The 24401-nt window shown below is 57.1% G+C and overlaps 1 protein-coding gene across 4 annotated transcripts in view; it reads right to left on the bottom strand.

Moving 5' to 3' along the window:
• Positions 1-3491: 3491 nt before the first annotated feature.
• The window catches only part of IGSF9B (immunoglobulin superfamily member 9B), a 42177-nt gene continuing 21267 nt past the window's right edge, over positions 3492-24401 (bottom strand). The window contains exons 8-20 of one of the 4 annotated variants that reach the window (XM_079762331.1): positions 23322-23464; positions 22884-23024; positions 22681-22797; positions 22283-22433; positions 21125-21248; positions 18481-18656; positions 16730-16956; positions 15725-15809; positions 14066-14227; positions 13736-13781; positions 11496-13145; positions 9931-9976; positions 3765-3842 (exon numbers count right to left, since the gene is read on the bottom strand). In XM_079762331.1, the coding sequence (XP_079618457.1) occupies positions 9931-9976; positions 11496-13145; positions 13736-13781; positions 14066-14227; positions 15725-15809; positions 16730-16956; positions 18481-18656; positions 21125-21248; positions 22283-22433; positions 22681-22797; positions 22884-23024; positions 23322-23464 (3068 nt within the window). In that variant the 3' untranslated portion in view covers positions 3765-3842. Of the gene's footprint in view, positions 3843-9437; positions 9977-10768; positions 10853-11495; positions 13146-13735; positions 13782-14065; positions 14228-15724; positions 15810-16729; positions 16957-18480; positions 18657-21124; positions 21249-22282; positions 22434-22680; positions 22798-22883; positions 23025-23321; positions 23465-24401 lie in introns of those variants that run through there. The other 3 variants (XM_079762330.1, XM_079762329.1, XM_079762328.1) reach the window with 3 other exon arrangements.

Here is a 24401-nt window from a genome sequence, read left to right on the forward strand (position 1 = left end):
CCCTTGACCAGAATCGAACCCGGGACCCTTCAGTCACAGGCTGATGCTCCATCCACTGAGCCAAACGGCTAGAGCAAGAAGTTCTAAATCTGTCCTGGTTTCAGTGGGAAGCTTCTGGAAGGTTTGAATCAGAAGTATGCGTGCATGTGTGTGTGTGTGTGTGTGCGTGCACGTGTGTGTGCGCGTGTGTGCATGAGTAGGCACATGCCCAGGACTAAAGGACAGAATATGTGGTTACATTTTCTAAAGGGTACTTTGGTGGGGTGGCTGTGTGTACAGTAGACTATAGAAGGAGCCGGGATGGAGGCAGGAGGACCCGCGAGGAGGCGCTTGCCATAGTTAAGGCGAGGGAGGAGTATGTGTCGGGATGTAGTTTTAGCAGCTGAGACAGGAAATAAGTGGGGTCAGATTCAGGATACGTTCTAAATGCTGAGCCAACAGACCTTCCCGATGGATTGGATGTAAGATGTAAGAGCAAGAGAAGAATCGTGGTCGAGGGGTCTGAGTGACTAGGTTGGTAGCAGTGCTATTTATGAAACTGGGGAGGAACTGAGAAAGATTTGGAGAGGATAATCGATAACTCTATTCTGGGCATTATAAAGGTTTATAAACTACCCAAATGCAGCTTCAGCAGACAAGTGGAAATATGAGACTTGAGCTCATGGAATACGCCTGGGTTAAAGACATCTTTAAGAGTTTTTAATATATAAAGGAACAGGACCACTATAAGAGAATGAGAGAACGTGGACATCTGATATGCCTTTTTTATAAAAAAAAAAAAAAGATAGGTATAGATACATACATACATACATACTAGGTGTACCGGTTAATAATGCGGATTTTTTTTTCAATAGATGGAGTTACACATATGTTGATATATATGCGATTTGATATGTATGCTATTTTGTTGTACTGAAAGCAAGCTTCAAAACTTCATATGTCAAATTTGCTGAAGGTGTTAACATCATACTTTTACGCTTAAAAATGTCATATTTCGTGCCAAAAGAAGAGCATTTGCAGAAAGTTTTAATCCATTACTTTATTTTGAAGAAAAGTGCTGCTGAAAGTTATCGTATACTTCGGGAAGCTTATGGTGAACATGCTCCATCTCAAGATACTTGTGAACGCTGGTTTAAACACTTTAAAACTAATTATTTCAATGTGAAAGACAAAGAACGTCCAGGTCAACCAAAAAAGTTTGAAGACCAACAATTACAAGCATTATTGGATGAAGATGTGTGTCAAACTCAAAAACAACTTGCAGAGAGATTAAATATTGCTGAGCAAACAATTTCCGAACGTTTACAAGCAATGGGAAAGATTTTAAAGGAAGGAAAATGGGTGCCATATCAACTGAACGCAAGACGAATGGAAAACCGAAAAGTCATCAGTAAAATGTTGCTTCAATGGCACGAAAGAAAGTCTTTTTTGCATTGAATTGTGACTGGCGATGAAAAGTGGATTTATTTTGAGAATCCCAAACACACAAAATCATGGGTTGATCCAGGTCAACCATCAACATCAATAGCCAGGCCAAATCACTTCGGAAAGAAGACAATGCTCTGCATTTGGTGGGATCAAGAAGGTGTGGTGTATTATGAGCTTCTAAAGCCAGGTGAAACGGTTAATACTGATTGCTATCGACAATAAATAATCAATTTGAACCACGCTTTGATCATAAAACAACCAAAATGGGCCAGAAGACACAGTAAAGTAATTTTGCTTCATGATGACGCACCATCACACACTTCAAAACCAGTTAAAGGCACGTTAAAAGATCTTGCTTGGGAAGTATTAACCCACCCGCCATATTCACCAGACCTTGCTCCTTCAGATGACCACTTGTTCCGATCAGTGGCACACGCACTTTCTGAGCAGCACTTCAAAACGTACGCAGAAGTGGAAAATTGGGTCTCTGAATGGTCTGCCTCACAACAAGGAAAGTTCTATTGGGACGGTATCCACAAATTACCTGACAGATGGGGGAAATGTGTAGCTATCGATGGACATTACTTTCAATAAAGCACTTTTGATGTTTCTCTTGAAATTATTATGTTTTCTTTGATTACAAAATCTGTATTAACAGGTTAATAATGCAGATTAATTATTAACTGGTTAATAATATGGATTAACTATTAACTGGTTAATAATGCGGATTTTGTAATCCAAAGAAAACACAATAATTTCAAGAGAAACATCAAAAGTGCTTTATTCAAAGTAATGTCCATCGCTAGCTACATATTTCCCCCATCTGTCAGGTAATTTGTGGATACCGTCCCAATAGAACTTTTCTTGTTTTGAGGCAGACCATTCAGAGACCCAATTTTCCACTTCTGCGTACGTTTTGAAGTGCTGCTCAGAAAGTGCGTGTGCCATTGATCGGAACAAGTGGTCATCTGAAGGAGCAATACAACAAAATAGCATACATATTAAATCGCATATATATCAATATATATGTAACTCCATCTATTGAAAAAAATCTGCATTATTAACCAGTACACCAGATAGATAGATAGATAGGTAGGTAGGTAGGTAGGTAGGTAGGTAGATAGATAGATAGATAGATAGATAGATGTCTTAGGATGAAATGAGCTTATAGGAGTTGAAAATTCAGCTTTGGGATCCAATTTCCCACCCAAACTCCAAAAACTTCATTTTCTTTTTTTTCTGCCTCAGTATTCCCACCTATAAACTAAAAGAATAATAGCACCACCCAAAGGTTAAGTGATAAATAAGTGCTCCCATTCTCCCCAAGATCCAAAGGGCCTCTGGGTAACACTTTCCCATAACCCAGTCTCTAAAGAAAGTTCCTCTACAGCAGCTAATCCAGGTTTATAATGTCCAGCAGTTTTCTCTGACATCTTCTCACATCCCTAAAACCACTGGTACAAAAAGAGTATGGGGGAATATTAAGGAATTCTCTACATCTGAAAAGGGCTGACCTGGTTTTACACTCTCTTAGCAGCCACCTATTACCGCTGGAAAAACATCAGACATACTAGTAATTCACGAGAGGTGTCCTTTTATAAAGTGAGATTTCCCTCTCGTTGAGAAAAATACGGCCAACTACAGAAGCTAGGTCCATGCCACAATGTCCCCTAACCACGGATCGGGACCCCGTAATTCCCACGCCCAACTAGAAGGTCCGAAACGATAGGGAGGAAATATAGATGGAGATCTGAGCGTTGCAGAAAGGATAAAACTAAGACACTATTTACTGTATTTTCCGGCGTATAAGACGACCCCCAACTTTTCCAGTTAAAATATAGAGTTTGGAATATACCCGCCCTATAAGATGACACCCGGTGTATAAGACGACCCCCGACTTTTGAGAAGATTTTCCTGGGTTAAAAAGTCGTCTTATACGCCGGAAAATATGGTAGGTTATTTAAAAATAGACTAAAACAATACACTATCTTTCCTAACGGAGTATGCAGAAGGGCTCTTGAAAACACACATACTATGGAGAGGAATGGTTCCCAGGCGGGAGGAAACAGAACTGGAAGGACAACCGGAGATTTTAACCTTCTCTTTCTTATTCTTACATGAAAATCATATGGTGCGTTCGTTGAAAATTCGTGTTCAAGAGAAACAGAGAGTGAGATAACGGATGGATTCAATCCTAAAGAAAACCCCAGGTTGGGGGTCCCAAAGCAAACAACCCCATAATAATGGCGGGCAAGGTGGAAAGAGAGGAGTGAGGCGCTTCCTGCCATTTACCGGATCGTTTCTTGGACTTCGAAGAGCCCTTGGATGACTTTTTGGGCTTCTTTATCCGTTGGTACTTCAGAGCCTCCAGCCTCTCAGGTGCAGCGGCGTTCCCGGGTGCAGGCGGATGTGTCCTGCAGAGGGACAAGCAGAGGGCGCGGGTCAGCCCCCGGACAGGGAGCCTTCGGAGCGGGGCTGGAAGAAAGCCCAAGAGCTGGCCCGTAGGACACAGTGCGGTTCCATGGAGTCCCAGACCCACGAGGGCTCCCGACCCCTGGCTCTCTGTTGCTCCTGGGAGGGAGAAGGGCCAGTGAGAGCTGCAGCCTCGGGGGGCCCACCTCGGGTGGACGGACCTGCAGAGCAATCAGAAGACCTAGGAAAGGGAGAGAGACTTTAGTAGGAAGCCCATCACACAGAATTCAAGCCAGAGTGAGGTCGGAGAAGGAAGCCGCTTCGGCATCTGAAGTTCTGAGAAGTCATCACAATCAAGACCTTTAAGGGAAAAGGGAAAGTGCAGATTAAAGCGGGATGTGGGCAACCCCAACCCCCATCCACTGTCCCCCTCCAGAGAAGAGGCAGCCAGCGCCCAACAAGAAACCCGCCTCCAGGCTCCTGCTCTCCACGCACGAGACTCGGGGAGAACGCCGCAGCTAACAGCACCAACACCGATACCCACCACCTCCCTGACCCTCCGCAGGCTGGGCTCAGACTCCTTCAGTCATGTAAGAGAAGAAACGAAAGGGAGAAGTAGATTGCGATGGTAAGAGTGTCCAAATCCGGCAGGCTTGCAAAGCCCATGACTACTGCAGCAAGAATCCCATGAATCTCTCTATTTTAAGATGCAACGGAGAAACAGAGGTTGTTGGGTGAGGAGACCACGCATCGTGGCCCCTCTCTCTCCCCCAGCCCAGTGGACAGTGCCACGCGCCTGGCGGACCAAAGGCGTGATTAGAATGAAGTCAATGATTTAAGTGAAGCCGGGCAGCCCAGGTGACAGAGGGGACCAAAGAGAGCCGGGAGGATGACTGTCTGTGACCATCTGTGAGAGAATTTTTTAAGAGTCGTAAAAGAAGAAAATCTAGAAGATGAGTTATCAATGGCGTTTCTTCACAACGTAGGGGCCTGAGGAACAAAGGTCACTCTTTCCCCCCAGTGCCGGCATCCGCACGCGGTCGGTCGGGGAGGCCGAGACCTCCCAGGGCCACGGGAACTGCACTCTTGCCTCAGCCCCCTCAGCTCCTCCTCAGCTCCCCCTTCCAGCTCCATCGCAACTGGTCTGCGGTGAATCCTGATGAGAAGGAGTAGGACAGATGCCCTGTGATGGGGAAAGACGTCCCCAGTGGTGAGCAAGCAGTTCCAGGCATTTTTAAAACATGAGAAGGGACGGGAAGATCGGAGCTGCATTGCCCTAACATGGGATCGTCTTTGTGGGAAGGTGGGAGAAGAAACTTACAGACGAACGTAGACACGCCTCTGGGGTTTCCTGCAAGAATTGGCAGTGAAGCAACCTTCATCTTCGTTGATGGATGGCATCGCTCCATTGCCCTTCAGTAAATAAGGTATCAAGAAGCGCCTCCAAAGTTCAGGTCAGAGGCGACGTCTTGATCTTCCACGGCCCCCCGACAGCATGGAGCTAAGAAGCCCCGCCCTCCACACGCACAAAGGCACTCGGTCCAACTCACCATGAGAAGGCAGGTCTCCCACCCCAAACACCCAACCTGCCAATCGCCCATTCCTTCCTCCTTCACCAGCCCCGCAGTCTACCCATAGAGATCCTCATGGCAACAGCTGGAAGGGAAGGGGGAGGCGGGCACAGGGTGGAGATGGCTCCAGCAGGAGAGACATGATGCTCCAATGCTGGTGGGGTGCCCTCACCCCTTCTCAGCCTTGACTAAGGTTTCTGCGTGCTGCTGAAAGGAAGCTCGCGGGTATACACCTGCTGTTCGGTTTGCCTGTCTCCAGGGCCCAGCCAGCCTCCTGAGAGGGACCACACACAGTGAGTGATGCGTGGTCTGAGTAGCAAGTGGGTCCAGGAAGCAGCGCTTAAGAACATCTTACCCATCAGGGCTCGAGAGACTCTACAAATTCTATGGATTCTCCAAGCCAAGTGACACCTCCAGGGATGTTTTCATTATTACAATCCACAAATTGTCACTATTCCCATTTTTTTATCACATAGCATCTATTTACCACTTACCAGGCCAGGCACTGACCTACATTCTCTACAACAATGTTCTTTCATCCTTACAACAACCCTCAGGGGTAAACACTACACAGTGGCCCCATTTTTCAGATGGAGAAACTGAGGTGTGAGGCCAGGTAGCTTGTCCAATTACCCAGTGACTACGGGATAGAGCCAAGATTCTCAGCCCCAGGCGACCCTATTTTTCCAAATTCTTCCTAATAGAGCGGGTAGAGAAGTCACGGCAGAGGAAAGTCCTGTTTCCACGCGGCATCTGAGAAATCAGCCGCCCAGAAGGAACCCGCTGCGGTCCTCACTGACATTCTCAGCGGTGGGGTCCTCACTGACATTCTCAGCGGTGGGGTCCTCACTGACATTCTCAGCGGTGGGTGGGGGTGGAGGGGGGGGATCCGGGCTGAGACACACCTGGGGTGGGGCAACGCTGGCTGCTCCAGGCAAAAACTCAACAGTCATGGTCCGCTGAGGAGGATAAGCTCATTTTCTCTCGGGGAAACAGCCAAGCTCAGGCCCTGCCAGGTCACACGCCGGTCACCTGTTCCCACTTTGGGCTCAGCCCTCAAGCCCAGAACCACGACAGAGAAGGCTCCTGGAGGCACCAAGACACTCTCCCGAGGCAGAAAAAAACCCACAAGCAAGTGTCTAGCAGGACAGGAGGGAGGGAGGAGGGCAAAATGGGTCTTTCTTTTTAGCGAACTACACAGAAAAGACAGGTGACATGTGCTCCAACCAGCTTCATCCGCCGCCTGCCAAGCCCTTTGGAATCAAATCACCTCCCTTTTCTAGGAGGCTGACCATGTCCCCATCAAGGTCAAGTTCACCTGGGGCACTTCGAGGTCATGAGGCCCAGGGTGCTGGCGACTCTCGGACATAGGAAGCTTGGCTTAAGCAACTCCATCTATAAAGGCGGCAAGTGCACCTGAGGTTGGCCTGCAGGTTCCCTATCAGGACAGAATCCAGCCCTGGGCTCTCCAGGAAGCTGAGCTCCCAGTTCCGTTCCTGACCAGTCCCTTCTGCTCCAGCATCCAGGAATCCCCAAACTCTGGGTGCTCCATCTCCCAAGGAGTCGGGGCGTTACTGAATGGCAAAGGCCTCAGGCTTAGGGATTCTCCTGACCTGCCATATCGTCTCTCTCAGACACTGCCAGTAGCATTTCTCTGCAGGTCAGAACCACCCAAAATTGCCTGGAATTGACTTGAACTATCTCTCTCTCTCTCTCTCTCTCTCTCTCTCTCTCTCTCTCTCTCTCTCTCTCTTCATAAAATCCATACAAAATCCAAATCATGACCATTTAGCTAAGCTTCCCTTAGCTGCTTAGCTCTTATGCTAACCCAGAGGAGTGGAGAAAAAGACATCCTGGTTCAAATGTAGGCAAACCACAGGACAAGAAAGTCAAAATCCAAATCCATTAAGGATATGTCCTGCCCTTAACGCCCAAAGAGCGGGCCATGAGGACACAATTCTCAGCGACCCCTCCGGTCACCAAGCAGATGCACGATTTAAAGAGCACTTGCCTCCTCTACCTAACTGCCCGAGAGCGGGCTCGGCGTGGCTGGTCAGACCCTGCGGTCGGCAGGCTGAGGGAATCCACACACGTACACGGTGTAGCCAAGGAAAAGGCAGGATTCTTCTCCATGTATTGGTACAGAGCAGAAAGCCAGGCGCCTGGCTGGCAGCTGCTCCGCTCTGCCCACAGATGGTCCGTTTCTAGAGGGATCGGGGCACCCGCCAAGTGCTTGGCCTCACAAGTCAGAAGCTTGTTCCAAATGGGAGCGCCTTCCCAGGGCTCCCCTAGTAAAAGGGGACCCCTCCACGCTCCCAGACCCACCTGCATGTGTAATGGAGGCCAAAGTCAGTATTAACGGGAAAGGGGATCAGAGGGAGCTATGAGGATAGGGGTGCGACGACTGGTCCCCAGCAGGGAGCTGAGAAAACCCCTCAGCCTCCCAGCCATTCACAGAAGAACAGTCCACAGATACCCCGGGTTGAGAGGGAGGTGGGAAGAGGAGGAAAGGGGTGGGGGGAGAGAGAGGAAGAGGAGGGGGGGATACACCTGCAGGTGTGGGGAGAAGGAACAGGGAAGCGACTGGAGGAAACAGCGAGAACGGACGTAGACAAGACGTGTCACATCTCCAAGCAAGACCGAGTGGAGACACATGCAAAGGCCAGCGTGAGGACAGCATCTGACGAGGAGCCTGCGCCTCCCAATGGCCCGCAGCGACCGCACCCGGAAGCCCGCAGCAAGCAGGAGGCGTGGCGGCTCCCGCAGCCCAGCACCCGCAGCCCAGCACCGGCAAGGTCTAACTCCGAGGCTGTGGGAGGTCTGACTCCCCTAGGCAGGGGTGCTGGCCAGGCCCCCAGGAATAATGCTCTCTCGTGTGGGCCCTGGTTGCTGGCTTTGCCACGGCAGTGAGCGTGGGGTAGCTCAGCTCCCTCAGATCTGACACGGTGGGAACAATGGGGGCGGAGGGCCCAACAGCTGGGTGAGGGGCGGGGCAGGAGCCATGAGAATGGGGTCCAGCACTTTCCAGGAGTGGGGTGAGAGCTGGTTCTGGAGCTGTGACCCCTCGGGGGGTGACAGCGGGGCCATCACTGGGCGGCAGGGAGGGAGAGCGGGAGATGGAGGACAGCCCAGTCCCTGCCACTCTGGAGCGTCCACCCTCAGGCCATGGAGGCCCTAGCGCAGGGGAGCTCACAAAGACCTCTCACCCTGCACGTCCCCCAGCCGGCCGCACGCCACACACCGCCCCAGGGCCTCTGGGCTGCTGGCCCTTTTTTAGCTGCAGATTGTACAGAAATGGCACAGCACCCTCACCGTGGGGCGCCTTCCTTCTGACTGCAAACGTTGTACAGGCCTGAGTCAGCGCGGCCAGCCCCCCCGGACCTCTCAGGTGGCAATGGGAGGCGCCGCTTCCACCCGCGGAAGCCGGGGCGCCAGAGGGGCCTATGCACTCCCGTCCATGGCAAACAGAAGCGCCTCCCTAGTTACCCCGAGAGCAAGCCTCACGTAACCCTAACAGCCTTTTTAAGAGACTTGATACCCCTCTGCATGCCCAGTTCCTAAGACGCCCACCGGGAAGGAGCCACCCCGGTGGACAGCGAGGAGGAGGGCAGGCCTCCGTCCCGGGGCGAGTGTGTGTCTCCTGCCACCTCAACGCCCCGCCTGGGAAACCTGTGCTCGCCTCTTCCGAGCTCCCCCGGACTCCCTGCAGCTGCGACTCAAGGGTCAGGAGTGGTTGCCACAGGGCCCTCGAGAGCCGTATGACAGGAAGGGCAAGGCCCACAGCTCAGCCTTGCAATGCCAAGGGCAGGAGGCAGAACGCAAGGAGCATGGACGTGGGGGCGTTTCCCGGCCCCGCCCTCAGAGGACCGCGGTGGCCTGGTCCTAAGAAGGACCTCGTCCGTGGCCGAGGGAAGGAGCTGGGCCGCACCCCAACCCTGTGCTCCCTGAGGGGACCAACTCTTCGTAAGATCCCAGGAAGACAGCGAGGGGCCAGCCACCCCAGGGAGGGTCTGAGTTTGGGGATCCGGGGGGAAGAGGTGCTCTACCTGAGGCTGCTGGGAAAACAGGGCAGAGAGATGGTGGGTGTTCCTGGTACCAGTGTGGCCCCGGACGGATGGTCAAGGGTACAGAGAGGCCAAGCAGGTCTGAGGCAGTGTGGGCCCCTCAGGTGCATGCAGGGCCCCGAGGGACCTCCGGGGCAGCTCTGGGTGTGTGGGCAGCAGAATGGCAAGGTGTCTGAGTGAGGGGACTGCAGGGCGTCTATGGGGGAGAGCTTGGCATGTGGGGCGGGCGGGGCGAGAAGCTGCAGCGAGGCAGTGCCCGAGCGTGGCCTGGGGGGCTGTTGGAGCAGCGTGATGGGGGGAACCCAGAAGCCGTGGGATTCGGGGAGCAGAGGCTGCCGCCCCCACTGAGGGGGTGAAGGGACATGGTCTGGATTCCCCTGTCGAGGAAGCGATGGCCCTGCCGAAGCCCCGTCCGCCTGTCCGCCCCCCGCCCCCCGGCCGCGGAGCACCCTTACCTATTGAGCTGAGGAGAGGCTTGTCTCGACAACACTGCCCAGATAGCTGAGATCAATCAGAAACAAAGCAGTTATCAACACGGGCCGTGGGGAACCACCCACGCACACCCAGAGGGGAGGAGGGGGAGCACGGGGACCAGAGAACCGACAAGGAGGCCAGAGAATGGGGTGAGGGAAGGAGAGGAGAGAGACAGAGAACCAGACCAACGATGGGACAGAGCAGATGAGCGCGCTGCAAAGCGGACGACAGGGCTGCGCCCACAGCATCTCCGCGGACACCACAGGCACCACGCAACCACGCGCACCGCCTGGCCTGGCGCCGGCTGGAGCTCTCCTCCACTCCCAGGACGCCCTGCGCCCCACCAGGAGCAGGTGGGGTGGGAGGGGAGGCTTGCACTTCCAGGTACCAGACAGGGTGGGAGTGAGTGGGGCAAGGGAAGGGCTCTGGGCTCCTCCTCGACCGCCACCCATCCTGCCTACCACCAGGCCAGCTCCTCTGGAGCTGGGCGCCCCGCACAGGCAGCCACACCAAGAGAGACCAAAGGACGGAACCAGAAAGAAAGAGGGAGGGAGGGAGGGAGGGGGCGGGGGGGGAGAGGGAGGGAGGGTAGGGAGGCCGGGGGTACTACCAAGACATTGCAGGCTCTTCTGAGCAAGTTGGGGCAACCCAGAGAAGATGGAGAAGGAAGAAAGACAGACAGAAAGTCACACTTGAGGAGGAAGGACAGGGAGGAAGAGGAGGAGGAGGAGGAGGAGGAGGAGGAGGAGGAGGAGGAGGAGGAGGAGGAGGAGAGAAAGACAGAGAAAGGGACAGACAGGCGTCCAGGCTGACTGGTACCTGGAACACCAGCTGTTTAGAGTGTGCTCTCTCAGGCAGGCTGATCGCAGGAGCTTGTCTGTCTGTCTGTCTGTCTGCAGCTTCCTGCGAGGCACACAGGTTGGGGTGGGGTGTGTGGTTCCAGGCACCTGATTCACAGCCTGAGATTTGGCCCCCAGCCTCCAGGATATGCTCCCTCCCCGCCCCCGGGAGAGGCCGTGGGAGGGGCCTGGTGCTCCCCAGGCCACTAAGGGCAGGGTTTGGAAGAGGGGCGCCCCTGGCCTGGGGGTCCAGGGAGGCCAGGCTTCAGGGTCCTGCCAAGCAAGGAGGAGGGGCTGGGAAGCAAAGGAGCCTGGATGTGAGGTCTCTGGGCAAACCCTGACACCACCCCCAAAGCCAGGATCCCAGGGACCTGGTGAGCTCTCCACTCCACCAGGAACTGGGGTGACCGCTCCCTGGGGCATGCCACGCCCCTCCCCTGGCCCATGTGTGCCCACTCCTGAGAGCCCTGGGCTGGATGGAGAAGATCCCTCCTGCTCCTGGCAGGGTACCTGGGCAGGTAAGCCCCACCCCACCCCGATTGACCACACCCTGCTGATGCCAAGACCAGAACTCCCCCACAGGGATGCTGCAGCGATTCCAGACAAGCCCTGTCATTCTGGTTGATGGACGGTGGAGGGCGGGGTGAGGGAGGGGGACGGGAAAATGACCAGGTGAAGGCGGGCGGGAGAAACCAGCTCACACTCACCCTGAAGTAGGTAACTGTGGTGGGGGGGGCTCTGGTCTGAGCAGCTCCTCCCCCATCCTTCGGGGGGAAGGCGTCTGTCCAAACACATCCAAGTTGTCCGCAGGCCCCGCAGGGCCCAGAGGAGGGGAGGGGTAGCCCGTGGCCAGAGTGGTGAAGCCCACGGCGGGCCGGTAGCTGGGGCTCCCGCTGCGGCTGCTCTGGGACGGGGAGCCCGTGGACGGCGTGGACTTGCAGGAGAAGCTGACGGCGGCCGGCGGCTGGAGGGTGATCTCGGACATCTCGGCCTGCTGCAGGAGGCCGGGGCGAGGCCGGGCCCGGGCGGCCAGCTCCGGGGAGCCGGTGCGGGAGCTGAGGGGGCTTTGGGTCAGAGGCGAGAGCCGAGAGGGCTGTAGCACCACTTGATGTAAACTGGGCTCGGCGCGCCTGGCCTGCCGGGGGCTGGGCCGGGGCCGGGGCTGCGGCTGGTACCACCGGGTGTCCAGGCCGAATGTGCTGGGGCCACCGTGTCCCCCCGGCTCGGCCGGCTCGGGGTAAGGCAGCACGGGGATGCCCATACCTTGGCTGGTATGTCTTAGCTGCCCTTGGCTCACCAGCGGCTGCACGGGTCTGTCCTGCCACTTGGCGGCGGGGGGCACTGGGACGGGGCCTCTGCCCGGCGACTTGCCTGCCCAACCCTTGGGCGCCTCCAGAGACAGGATGCCCGGGTAGGCCGAGGGCACCTGGAGGGAGGTGGGGGGCAGTCCTCGGGGGAGGCAGGCCTTGGGCTGCAGACTCTCGGCCACATCACAGGGGTGCAGCTGGTGGGGGAACATCATGGCCGGGGTTTCCAGGCCCCCGAAGGGGAACTCCGGCCGGCCCCAGGGCTCCGGGGAGCGCCCGCCCGTGGGGGTCTGAGTCAAGGGCAGCGTGCTGTTGGACGCGTTCTCTCCGTTCTCCTCGGGGATGGTGGGGTGGCCGAAGGGCCCCTCCGTGTGCAGGGGCGGGGAGGACATGACCGAGCTCAGGGGGCTGCCCACTTCCGGCATGTAGAACGGCGGCGGCTCCACCTCCCCGGGGCTGCTGCTGCTCAGGTACCCATAGTACTGGCCGTGGTGGAAGGGCCGGGGGGCGGGCGGCCGGGCCTGGCCTGTCGCCTGGAGCCGCCCCTCCAGGCCGCCGGGGCCCTCCAGCCCGCGGGGCTGGAACCGGGGGCTGTATGCTGGTGGAGGCAGGTAAGACTCCTGGCTGGACGACAGAGGGGTCAGCTGGGACTTCAGGGCAGCCACCGAGGTGGGCACCAGGGGGTCCTCATTCTCCTCGTCAGACTGGCGGAACTCGGGGTACATGTCCGTCTCCTCCGCAAAGGGAAAGCCCTCGATGCGCCTGCCCTTCACCGCGGGCTCCACCTCGGAGGGCCCCATCACAAAGCGGCCGTCGGGGCCTCTGCTGATGAGCTCGATGGGCGTCGTGGCCTCGGCCTCGGCCTCCGCCTTGGCCACGCTGTACTTCTTGCTGCTGATGGCCCTCTTGGTCTTCTTGTACAAGGACAGCTCCTTCTCCCGGCTGGGGCTCAGCATTCTCTTGGCTGCGGGCTGGCCCTGGTCGTCAGAGGACTCGGAGGGGGCCCGGAGCGTCCGGATGCTCTCTGGGCTCACCTTGCCCGAGGACAGGCTGTGGGGACAGGCGGAGAGCAGGAGGGTGAGGCAGGGGACACACGGGCCATTACTCCTTTGTGTACCCTTAGCAAATACCAACCACAATCACCTGGGAAGACAGGACTAGGGAACAAGACCGCAGGTGACTGCATAGTTAGGCATGAAACTCTTGGGCCAACACTCTCAATTTGTCTAGGTGTGTTTTCTGAGTGAGCGCCCGCATTTCTACTTCTATTCCGCTCCGCCCCACGGTTTGCTCTGTGCTCTGTCCAGTCCCACCTGCAACTTCCCTCCCAGGTTGCTCGCAAAAAGCAAGCTCATTATAATATTACAACGCAAAACATATTCAGAAGACAAATCTGTTAGGATGACCAAAAAAATAAATCACAGAACTACACTCCGAAGCCAAAGAGAAATGGGTTCTGGGCGAATTTGGATCATTTACACGACTGCTCCTTCTGCGAGGAACAGCGAGATCAACCAGCGGTAACCAGCGGAGAAGAGCCACGATGGGCTGAGCGAGGGGGACCGCCCACTGTCACACGCTGACCGTCCACCCGCACACCACAAGCAGCGTGTCCCCCGGGGCCGGGCCGGGGCACTTACGGGGACTCCAGGCTCTTCCTGCAGTGAGTGATGGAGAGCGGAGGGTCTGGAAGGAGAGAAGGGGAGACCTGCTGAGGCCGAGACACCAAAACACACGCCAGCGTCGACAGGGCCCAGAGCTGAGCCATGAGGGAGCCCGTCCCCACCCCAGGCGCTTGCCTTCTCCAGACTCTCCCACGGTCCCCATGTCCTTTCTCCTTCTTTCAAATCAAGTCCCACTGGCAACTCTACCCTCTTCTCAAGGGGCCCCACACTAAACACAGGCCGTCTCTCCTGACAGGAAGCTTCTGAACCCGGGCCAGGTAGAGCAGGGGTGGGGACCACACCCACCTTTTTTGCGCTTGAGCTTACGCTTGCGCTGCTTGTTGACAAAGCAGGCGGCCAGGGTGCTGAAGAGGATGGCAGCCGCCAGGAAGCAGATGGTGGCTACGATGCCAGCCAGCACGGGCCGCGCCAGGCCGTCGTCTGTCAGGTCCGGCTGGGGGAAGATGTCTGCGGGGAGGGGCATGGAGTCCTGGGAGGCGTCCCCTTCCCGAGGCCCCGCCCACTATGACACCCAGCCCCCACGTGGTGGCCCAGCCTTAAGCATGGACAACGTAAGGTCAGGCTCAGGCTCCAGCCCCAAGGAGGGTGGCATGGATTACAGCCAGGGAGCTACCACATAGCTAGTAAAGAAGAAAGAGCATCAACACCTTACCCTGTGGGGGTGATAATTTCAATATCATATAATCTAGTGCTTATGCCCAGCCAGCGTGGCTCAGTGGTTGAGTGTCGACCTATGAACCAGGAGGTCATGGTTCGATTCCTGGTCAAGGCACATGCCCGGGTTACAGGCTCGGTCCCCAGTGTGGGAGGCAGCCAATCAATGATTCTCTTTCATCATTGATGTTTCTATCTCTCTCTCTCTCTCCCTTCCTCTCTCTGAAATCAATAAAATATATTTTAAATATATATATATAAATATGTAATCATGAGATTATATTTTTTTAAATAAATGAAAATTTTAAAAGCCCACGGAGCCCAAGAAGTCACCTCCACTCCACCCGATGCTCTCATGCCACATCTGTCCTCCCCTGCACCCTCCCCTGCCCCCACGCTTGGCCGAGCTCCTTGCCAGCTGGCCCCCGGGGAGCAGTGCCCATGGAAATGGTACCCTTGCTTTCTCACTAAACAAGCGCCTCCCCTCGCTGCCCCAGAGCTGGTCCTGAGTCTAGGGAACCAAGGGAGCCGCTCCACGGGGAGCCAGAGAGAGGACCTGCGGGTTTCAGACACTGTAGCTGGAGAAAGATGTGTAGACATGGGACCAGAGGCAAGAAAAAAAAAAAGTGAAATTGAGAAAATGCCAGGGAGGGGGCTTTCTTGAGCCTGAAAAAAAATCTAGGGAGAGGAAGGAGTGAAGGGCAACACCACCCAATAGCAGTTTTCCAAATAGAAGCACCATAATTATACAGCGGTCTTACAACAGGCGCTCAGTGGATGCTTGGCGACCTGTGGTCCCTGCTCTGGTCCCACCCCATTACCGAGGGTCACACGGGAGGAAATGGAGTTGATGGAAAAATAACTCTGCCCCAGCCAGTTTGGCTCAGTGGAAAGAGCGTCGGCCTGCGGACTGAAGGGTCCCAGGTTTGATTCCCGGTCAGGGCACATGCCCGGGTTGCAGACTCGGTCCCCAGTAGGGGGCATGCAGGAGGCAGCCGATCAATGATTCTCTCTCATCACTGATGTTTCCATCTCTCTCTCCCTCTCCCCTCCTCTCTGAAATCAATACAATATATTAAAAAAGAAAGAAAAAGAACTTAAACCAGTTCTTTCTGACAACAGTATGAGAAGATCTGCTAACTTCCTCTCTGCGGCTTCCTTACGGACACTGTGGTCAGCACAGCTCCAGATGGGAGAAATCCCACCCGTGGAAGCAGGAGCGTGGACCTGACTCCCTGTGGCTCTGGGCTGTGTCCCCGCAGCTGTAAAAGAACCCCCACGCCCAAGTACCTGTGCTGGAGACGCCGGCGATGTTGCTGGGCTCGCTGACCAGGTCCTGCATGACGGCCAAAACCCGGAACTCATACCAGGTGTCCTACAGCCACAGGGACAACACCCATCAGCCAGGGACCTGAGCGGCCACTGGCCTGCCACTGACCCGCCACCGACCACACACCATTGACCCTGCCAGGACGTGTCGTAGAACACGGCACCCAAAGCAGTGGTCCTGAAGCGTGTAACAACCAGCTCTCAAGTGAAAAAAAAAGAAGTTCTGGTTTGTAGCCTTTGCCAATTGCTGTGGTGTAAATACTCTGACCACGGCTGATGTCAAGTGAGGTCACGGAGAGGAAAGATGGGAAGAGAGGCACTCAGGGGCTCTCAGGAGCCACGAGCCAATTCCAGCCCTGAGTGTCCAGGGAAGGGAGACAGAAGGTAGGCGAGACTGTCTTTCCCAAGGGAACAGGCAGCTTCCTCTCTCCAGCTAAAGGAGGTCGGCTGCAAAAGGATAATGTAGGCCCCAGGCTCTGAACTGGCAAAGCGTAAAGCTAAGGACAGTCCTGGGAAATCCTGTCCATCGTAGTTAGGCTCCCAGCAGGGAGCTGAGGTCTGGTGATGGAAAAATAACTGCCCCAGCCGGTTTGGCTCAGTGGATAGAGCGTTGGCCTGCGGACTGAAGGGTACCAGGTTCAATTTCCAGTCAGGGCGCATGCCCGGGTTGCAGACTCGATCCCCAGTAGGGGGCATGTAGGAGGCAGCCCTCGCTTGTGTGTCTGCACTTGGAGAAACCCCTCAGTGATACAGCTCCCACTGCCCCTGGGAGAGCTGGTCCTGAGTCTGGGGAACCTCAGTCACCGTGGGCAGCTCTGGGCGAGAACATGAACAGGGTGTGTGGTCCATCAGTCCGTGGCCAGACTTCACAGATCCGTGTCGGGTCAGTCAAAGCTTCCAGTGACTCCAGGAGTCCTGTCACTTCCAGAATTTGGGAAGCAGCAGCAGGGGAAGCCCGATGCTCACCTGTGACAGATCCTTGGCAAAGAAGTCTCCGTCGGTGCCTGGGATGGCATCGTCTAGCATCTCCCAGCGCTCTCCGACACGGAACTCCATGACGTAGCGGTCGATGGGGAAGCTGTGGTTGGCAGGTGGGAGCCAGGACAGCAGCACACCCTGCTGGGTCCGATTGGCTGTGAGGCACCGCGGTGGGGTAACCAGCACCAGGGGTTCTGGGGTTGTGATGGGGAATGCTGCGGCGGGAGAGAAGGGAGACAGTGCTGAGGTCGCCGTGGCCTCGCCGTCCACGCGATCTCTGGTTCAGCATGTGTCCCTGGGGCACCACGGCCCCAAGGCGATGGTCACATGCCACACGCCAGTGCAGGCATCATTTCAGGGGCAAGAGTGTCCCAGAAGAGAGCCCTCCCGCCCCAAAGGAAGGCGGCGTGGCTGTGGGCCAGTGCATGGGCTCTTGTGTCCAGAGCACTTCCAACATCTAGGAGGAGCCCAGTTCCACAGAAGGAACAAAATGGGCCCGGCCGGTGTGGCTCTCTCAGTGTGGCTCAGTGGATTGAGCATCGTCCCATGAACCAAGAGGTCACTGGTTCAATTCCCAGTCAGGGCACATGCCCGGGTTGCGGGCTCGATCCTCAATAGGGGTTGTGTAGGAGGCAACTGATAGATGTCTTTCTCTCTCTCATTGATGTTTCTTTCTTTTTTTTTTTTTTAATTCTCACCCGAGGATATTTTTCCATTGATTTTCAGAGAGAGTGGAAGAGAGATGAAAAGACAGAGAGAAATATCAATGTGAGAGAAGCACATCGATTGGCTGCCTCCTGCATGCACCTGGACCAGGGTCCGGGCCGGGGAGGAGCCTGCAACCGAGGTACACGCCCTTGACCGGAATCGAACAAGGGACGCTTTGGTCCACAGGCCGACGCTCTATCCACTGAGCCAAACCGGCTAGCGCTCTCATTGATGTTTCTATCTCTCTCCCCCTTCCTCTCTCTAAAATCAATTTTTTAAAAAAGAAGAAGAAGGAATAAAATGGGAGCTAGGGAAAGAGGACACATTAAATGCAATTAGCTTTTTAATAAGATAGCATCTTTACAAAAGTACTGCAAATGTATCTTTTGTTCTCTTCTCCAGGAAGCAGGACTATCTTCCCGCACACAGTTTGCTCTTCCAGCTCCCCTCTAGGCCCCGGGGGAAATCAAGACACAGCGAGGAGACCCCAGGCAGCGCTGGCACTGTCACTGCTGCCCCCTCGGTGGCAGTAAAGCAGGCTGGGGCGGTGCCCCCTGCTCCTAGCTGCCCGCTCTGGCCCTAGGTGGGAGGAGTGGCCACTGAACCCGGGAAGGCAGGGCCAGCCACATGCTTGCCACCAAATGAAGCCGGGGCCAGAGGGACGTGCCGGCCGGAGTACAGGAGGAGGAAGGATTCCCAGTCCCCCGACCCATGAAGCCACAGGAAGATGCGGACACGTGCCCTGACCAGGAAGGACAAATTCAAAGCCTCCTCCGTCCAGCTAAGGACGCAACAGGAATCAACCAAATGTGATGGTCGGGGGAGAGGGGTTGTTTTGATACAGACGAGCCCCACAAAATGGAGCGACCAATCTTTCCCTGGAGATCTAGTGACAGGACCACAGAACGCACGCAGCAGGCACGACAATGGCAGCTTCCGGGACCCTTCCTGCCACCGCCCGGACCATGCGGGACCTTGACCCCCTCAGCTCCTCCGGGAAACACCCTCAGCACCACGGCGCGGAGCCTCACCTAAAGTGTTCACAGTGACCACCTCACTGAAGGCGCTCGTCCCCAGCCTGTTCTGGGCCAGGACGCTGAACTGGTACGCCGTCTCGGGCTCCAGGGCGTCCACAAGCAGCCAGTTGGGTCCCGGGGGCACTGGCAGAGACAGCCAGTCATGGGGTCCAAACTGCGCCCGCTTCATCCTGGCCAAAGCGAAGAGAGAGCGAAGACAAGAGGGTGGGTGGGTTACACTGGAGACACAGAGCATGCACGGTCCTCCCGGAGGCGGCGGCGCTGGGCTGGCCTCCCCAGGTTCAAGGAAGAGGTCACGGCCAAGGAAGGATGGCCACCCGACCATGGGCCAAGCCTCACAATGCCAGATCACCAGGCACCGTGGCACCTCTTCTTTTATAAGGGACACTTAGGTGTGAGTCGTGCTCAAAACACGGGTCAAGCCTGGCCGGCAGAGCTCAGTGGTCAAGCGTCAACCTATGAATCAGGAGGTCACCGTTCAACTCCAAGTCAGGGCACATGCCTGGGTTGCGGGCTCAATCCCCAGTGTGGGGTGTGCAGGAGGCAGCCAATCAATGATTCTCTCTCATCATTGATGTTTCTATCTCTCTCTTCCTCTCCCTTCCTTTCTCTGAAATCAATAAAAATATTTTTTTAAAAAAAACCACCAGTCAAGTTACCAACTGTGCTTTGGGATCATCTCAGCCTGGTTACAACCCTGAGAGTCTCTGCCCGGAGAGTGAGGACACTGGAAACAAGGCAGGTACCGCAGCATGACCGTGACGATGAGCCATTTGGCAACAGTAGGACTAACGACACTCGGGTGACCTCGGCCGCCCACCTGGCAAGGACAGCCAACATTGGGACCTGGAGTCACAGAGGGCTCTCTCAGTCCAACCAGGTTGGAGTCGGATGAGGAGGTAGGTCCCGGGTACACGACCAAGATGGCCTGGGGTTTTCCCGGAGTGGGGACCAGCTTCCCTAAGCCTTAAGGGTTAGAAACCACCAGGAAGGGGAAGGTCACCCCGACACCTGTTCTACACAGCCCACCACCCAACTCCAACTGCACCTCCTACAGGTGCAGTGCCCGGCATCACCACTGGGAGGAGCCGTCACCCCATGGACTGAGATGCCACCCAGCCCTCTCAGGCCTGAGCTACAATTTAGTGGGTGCCCAACAGGTTCCCCTTTAGGTTGAAGGCTCAATACCATGTATGCCCAGGAGTTGAAGCTGAGGCACCGAAAAGCACAGGAAAAAAAAAATTCTAGCTCCAAATGTATGTCAGTACTCAGTGAGAGATCATCAGAAAGAACGGAGGGAAGGAGACCTCCCAACCTTTTCACCTGCCCTTCCCCTGCCCAGGCACCAAAGTAAGTGAGTGAGCAAAGAGTGAAAAGTAACACAGGTGAGCAGCAGCATGGAGCAGAGCCACCAGAGGCCAGGGAAACCCCTACTGATGCCCAGACCTGCCCCCTGGCATCCCCAAAGGTGGCTCAGCCACACCCAACGCGGCCCTAGCGAGGGAGCTGCCCAGCAGTGCCGGGATGTTGCAGGGGTCACCCAGCAGGGTGGTTAGGAACCCCACCCGGCCCCCACCCTGCCAGGAAGGCCTAGAGATAAGGGGAGGGGAGATCCGGCTGCAGCTCAGAGTTCCCCCAGCTCACCACCTAGGCCCAGCTGGCCTCTCCAGAACTCAACGTGCCCAGGATGTCAGTCTGGGAAATACCCACCACGTCCCCATGATGGGAAAGAGCGGGTTCCCTCTCAGCTCCCCTCGCTGTTAGAGGTGTATCGGGGGCTCTCCCTGACTCTCCAGGCTTTTCCCTCTGGATCGGAAGCTTCCTCCTCCCCAGGGTTGAGTCTGGCAGGGATGCCCACCCAGGGGAGACAGGTCTCTCCCTTCTCGAGGAAGAAGTGAGGGGCTCATCCCTCCCCGCTTAGGGATGCCCATGGTGCAGGCGGGCAGTTCGTGGCTCAGGAGAGCAATGTGGGGGAGGGTGATCCGAAGGCGGTGGGAGGGGCCGGCTGTGGCCTTTCTCTCCCTTTTCTAACCCCCCGGTCCTCAGCCAGACTCTGACCTTGATCTACCCCCAGGTTTGGGCAAGGATGTCACATCGCTGAATCTGGCTAAATTCTTAAGAGACATAAACACAACAGAGACACAGGGTCCTAGAGGGAACGTGCATGCGCTGAAGACCTGGCCAGGAAGGGGAGTCCCCCTTCCCACTGGTTTCTGTAACCCCTGGGGAGGGGGTCACAGAATAAAAATCAGCTTCCGCACTTCTGGCTGGGGTGCTTCGCAATGCCCTTGGAGATCAGGAGTCTCCCCCAGACTCCAGAGGGACCTAAAGGCAGAATGGGCCAAGGACACAACAAGGTCACAACAGTGAGATCAGCAGGGGAGAAAGCAGAGGGTGATGGACAGCTCAGGCACTGCTCCCAAACCTCTGGCTGGGAATACAGGGGCGCCCAGAGTCCCCCAGATACACACCCCCCCCCCATCCCACCCCCAAGATGTTAGCCACTGTGTCAACACACCTCTTCAAGTGGGGTCTGGTGAAGAACCATCTCCTCCTCAGAACCCCACCTACCCAGGCACGGACCGAAGTGGGGGTGGGGAGGGAGAAGCAGAGAGCAAAGCATGCGGGGCTGACTCACAGAGGTCCGTACCAAACTGAGAATGTCTGCTCGAATCCTCCATCGTAGCCGGGCTCCCAGGACACGTTGGCAGTTGTCATGGAGACCTGGGCCCGGACTCCGCCTGGGGCGTGGGGGCTGGTGCCTGGACACCAAGTGGAGACCCTCTCAGACCAAAAGAACTGAGCCCCCCTCCCCCGAGCTGGGCCCCCGCAAACCTTGCTGCAGAGTCGCAGAAGGCAGCACCCACGTGGAGTGGCTGGGGCTGGGGGCGCTCGGAGGAGCGGGCGCCCTGGCCTGCTGGGTAGGAGGACAAGAGAAGGAAACCCAGCCCACCATGCCATCCAGTCCAGCCGGCAGGAGGGACACGAGCCCTAGGAGCGTGGGAAACCTGACCGCTCTGTCACCCGAGGACAAGGCCCTGTGCTCGCCTCCGAGCACAGAAACCTCTCCCTTACAGACACAGGCAAAGCCAAAAAGCCCCAAACCGCTCTCCTATGAGGTTCCCCAGCCTCGGGAGACAGCCGCACGCACCCGAACTCGGGCGTGAGCAGGGAAGAACTTCAACTTGGCTTGCCCTGCCCACCAGGCATCAGTGAGGCGGCGCTGAGCAAGGTGCCCACTGCGCCGGCCTCACGTCCACGCACTTGCCCTGGGCCATAGCGGCTCCCCCTCCCAAGTGGTCCATGGCCAGGCACGGCTGGTCAGTGCCTGAATCGGGAGGGAAACGCTCCCTGGCGTGTTGGCTGTGGCTACAACTGCAGCTGTCAGCTCCCGGAAGTGCAGGCAAAACGGTGCACGCACCTCAGGCCGATAAGCGGGAGCAGAATGCCCGATGGTGCCCCAGGAGATGTGAACCGTCACCTGCTCTGTGCCAGGCCCCACCAGGGACCTCGGTGCATCATCCTCCCAGACCCCCCATTCCTGCCTCCCAGCTTCCCCACGGGGCCCCACCTCAGCGCTCCGAGCCATGGCTACTGGCCACGCAGGGGCCTCATCTCTGTGTCAGGGGGTTGCTGGGTACAAAAAAGACCTCCCAGAAGGGGCCCCATGTCCCCTCCCTCACAGAGTCCGCAGAGGGCTCCGGTGCCCTGTGGAGGCTCCGGCTCAGGGTGGACTGACGGGGAGAGACGCCCACAGTCCCCAGCACCCGGACCACCCGCCTGCCCGCGGCCGTACCGATGACGGTCAGGTGGGTACTGGCAGTGATGCTGGTGACCACGTTGGTGGCGATGCACTCCCACTCGCCGTGGTCCTCCTTGCTCAGGGCTCGGAACTGGAGGCTCCCGCTGGGCAGGGCGCTGTGCTTGCTTCTGCTGGGCTTCCCTACCTTGGCCAAGCAAGGGGGCAAGGAGGAGGGCGGGAGCGGGGGGTAGGGGGTGGCAGAGAGGAGGAGTCGGGTCGGGCGGGGGAGGAGAGAAGCCACCAACACCTCAGGGTCGGAGGAGCCGGAGGATAGTGCTACACCCCCTGCCAGGGCGCCCTCGAGAAGTCCCCTGGCTCCTCGGCACCTGGTCCCCCAGAACAGACACCCTCCCTCCACCGCGCGTCCCGGGAGCTCCGGGACCCAGAGGTACCTTTCTCCAGGTGATGACAGGGAAGGGGTCCCCCGCAGCAGCACAGGGGATCAGGAGCTCCCGGCCGGCCTCCTGCCTATACTCCCAGCCTGGTAGCACCGTGAAGTACGGGGGGTCCTGGAGGGAGCACAGCGGGCGTGAAGGTGGGCACAGTGGGCACGACGGGCGCCCTGCTCGGAGGCCCCTGCAGTCCCGGGCCTTACCTTCAGGACGAGCCGCGCGGGAGCAGACTGGCCCATGGTCCCCAAGGTGTTGTAAGGCACACAGGTGTAGGTGCCAAGGGCCTCTTCGGTGGCCTCCTCGATGCGGATGGAGCCGTCCTCCATCAGGGTCCAACCGAGATTCTGGCGGAGGGAGCAGAGCGGGGCTACGGTCAGGGGTGCGCACCAGTCCCGGCCCCAACAGGGCCAGACGTGGGCAGGGCGGCTCCCCTAGCCCCCCTGGGGGCAGGCCGGGCAGAAACAGCTGCCCTGGGGCGGGGTGTCTCGGCGCCCTGCCAGCTGCGGACCCCCATGGGAAGCAGATCTATGCTTGCCAGAGCTTCCGGGGAGGGTTCCTGGCAGGACCCAGACCCGCAGAGGCAGCCCCTTAGTGTCGGGAGGGTGCATCTCCTGGGGACCCCACATGCGTCTCTCTAGCACCTTCTCGACCTGCAGGGGGCGGCCGTCCTTGTTCCACTTGACCACGGTGGCCGGCGGCTCTGCGTCCACGGGGCAGCGGATATAGCCGTGAATTCCCACGGGCACGTAGATTACGGGGGGCATGTTGAGGACACGGGCTGGGTCTAGAGAGGGTGGTGTAGGGTGGGAGAGAAAGACACAAGGGAAGTCAAGAAGAGAGAACTCCAGGCCACCACACAGGCACCCCCCAAAGGACAGCCCTTCACGCCCTCCACCCACTCAGTAAACACTTTGTGTCCTCAGTGCCCAACACGGAGCGGAGTGCTGGGCCCACCACGGGTACCAAACCCCGGCCTCCTGGGCTGATGGCCCCGAGGTCACGCTGAGCCCCCGGGGCAGGCTGCAGGCTTCTGTCTGCCCGGCCTCCAGGATGCCCAAGCACTTCTGTTCTGAATGCCCAGAGGCACGCAGGCCCCTGCTGCCTGCCCCAGACCAGCAGATGTGAACACTGCTGCCGGGTGGGCGGGGCTCTCCTGTCCATTTCCCCAGCCCGTCCCTCCACTCCCAACCTCAAAGTCAACACTGACCACCCCCTCCCCTACCTGCTGACCCCAAGTCCTATCACTGAGCCGGTTCTTCTCTCCACACCCTAAGCCAAGAGGAATGGCCGTCTATGCACGAGGTGGGCGAGGCTGGACCACAGGTGGTTTCTCTGTCCGTTCTGCTGGCTGCCCTCCCAGGCCTCAGTTTCCCTTTTGTGCAGCTGGAGGGCACCATGAGCCCAGGCCACAGAGCCGACAACAGGCTCCTGGGACAGCAGCGAGAGCCGCGCATCCTGCCATGTGGGTGAGTCATCCATCACCTTTCGATTCTCCCCGACTTCCCTGAGGGCTACCGAGGGGAAAGACGCGGAACTTCCAGGGAGGCAGAGAGGATGAATGAGCTGGGATCTTTCAAGCATTTGGAGCTCTTCGGAGAACAGCATTACATAAATACCAGGCCGAGGTATATATTTAGACAGAGCCTCCTACTTTTGTATGGTAGAGGGTGTTATTTTTTTTTTCTTTTCCTCCAAGGTTTTCAGAGCGTTTATGAATGGGA

Source organism: Cnephaeus nilssonii (genome assembly GCF_951640355.1).
Source record: "Cnephaeus nilssonii genome assembly, chromosome: 22".
NCBI classification, from domain to species: domain Eukaryota; kingdom Metazoa; phylum Chordata; class Mammalia; order Chiroptera; family Vespertilionidae; genus Cnephaeus; species Cnephaeus nilssonii.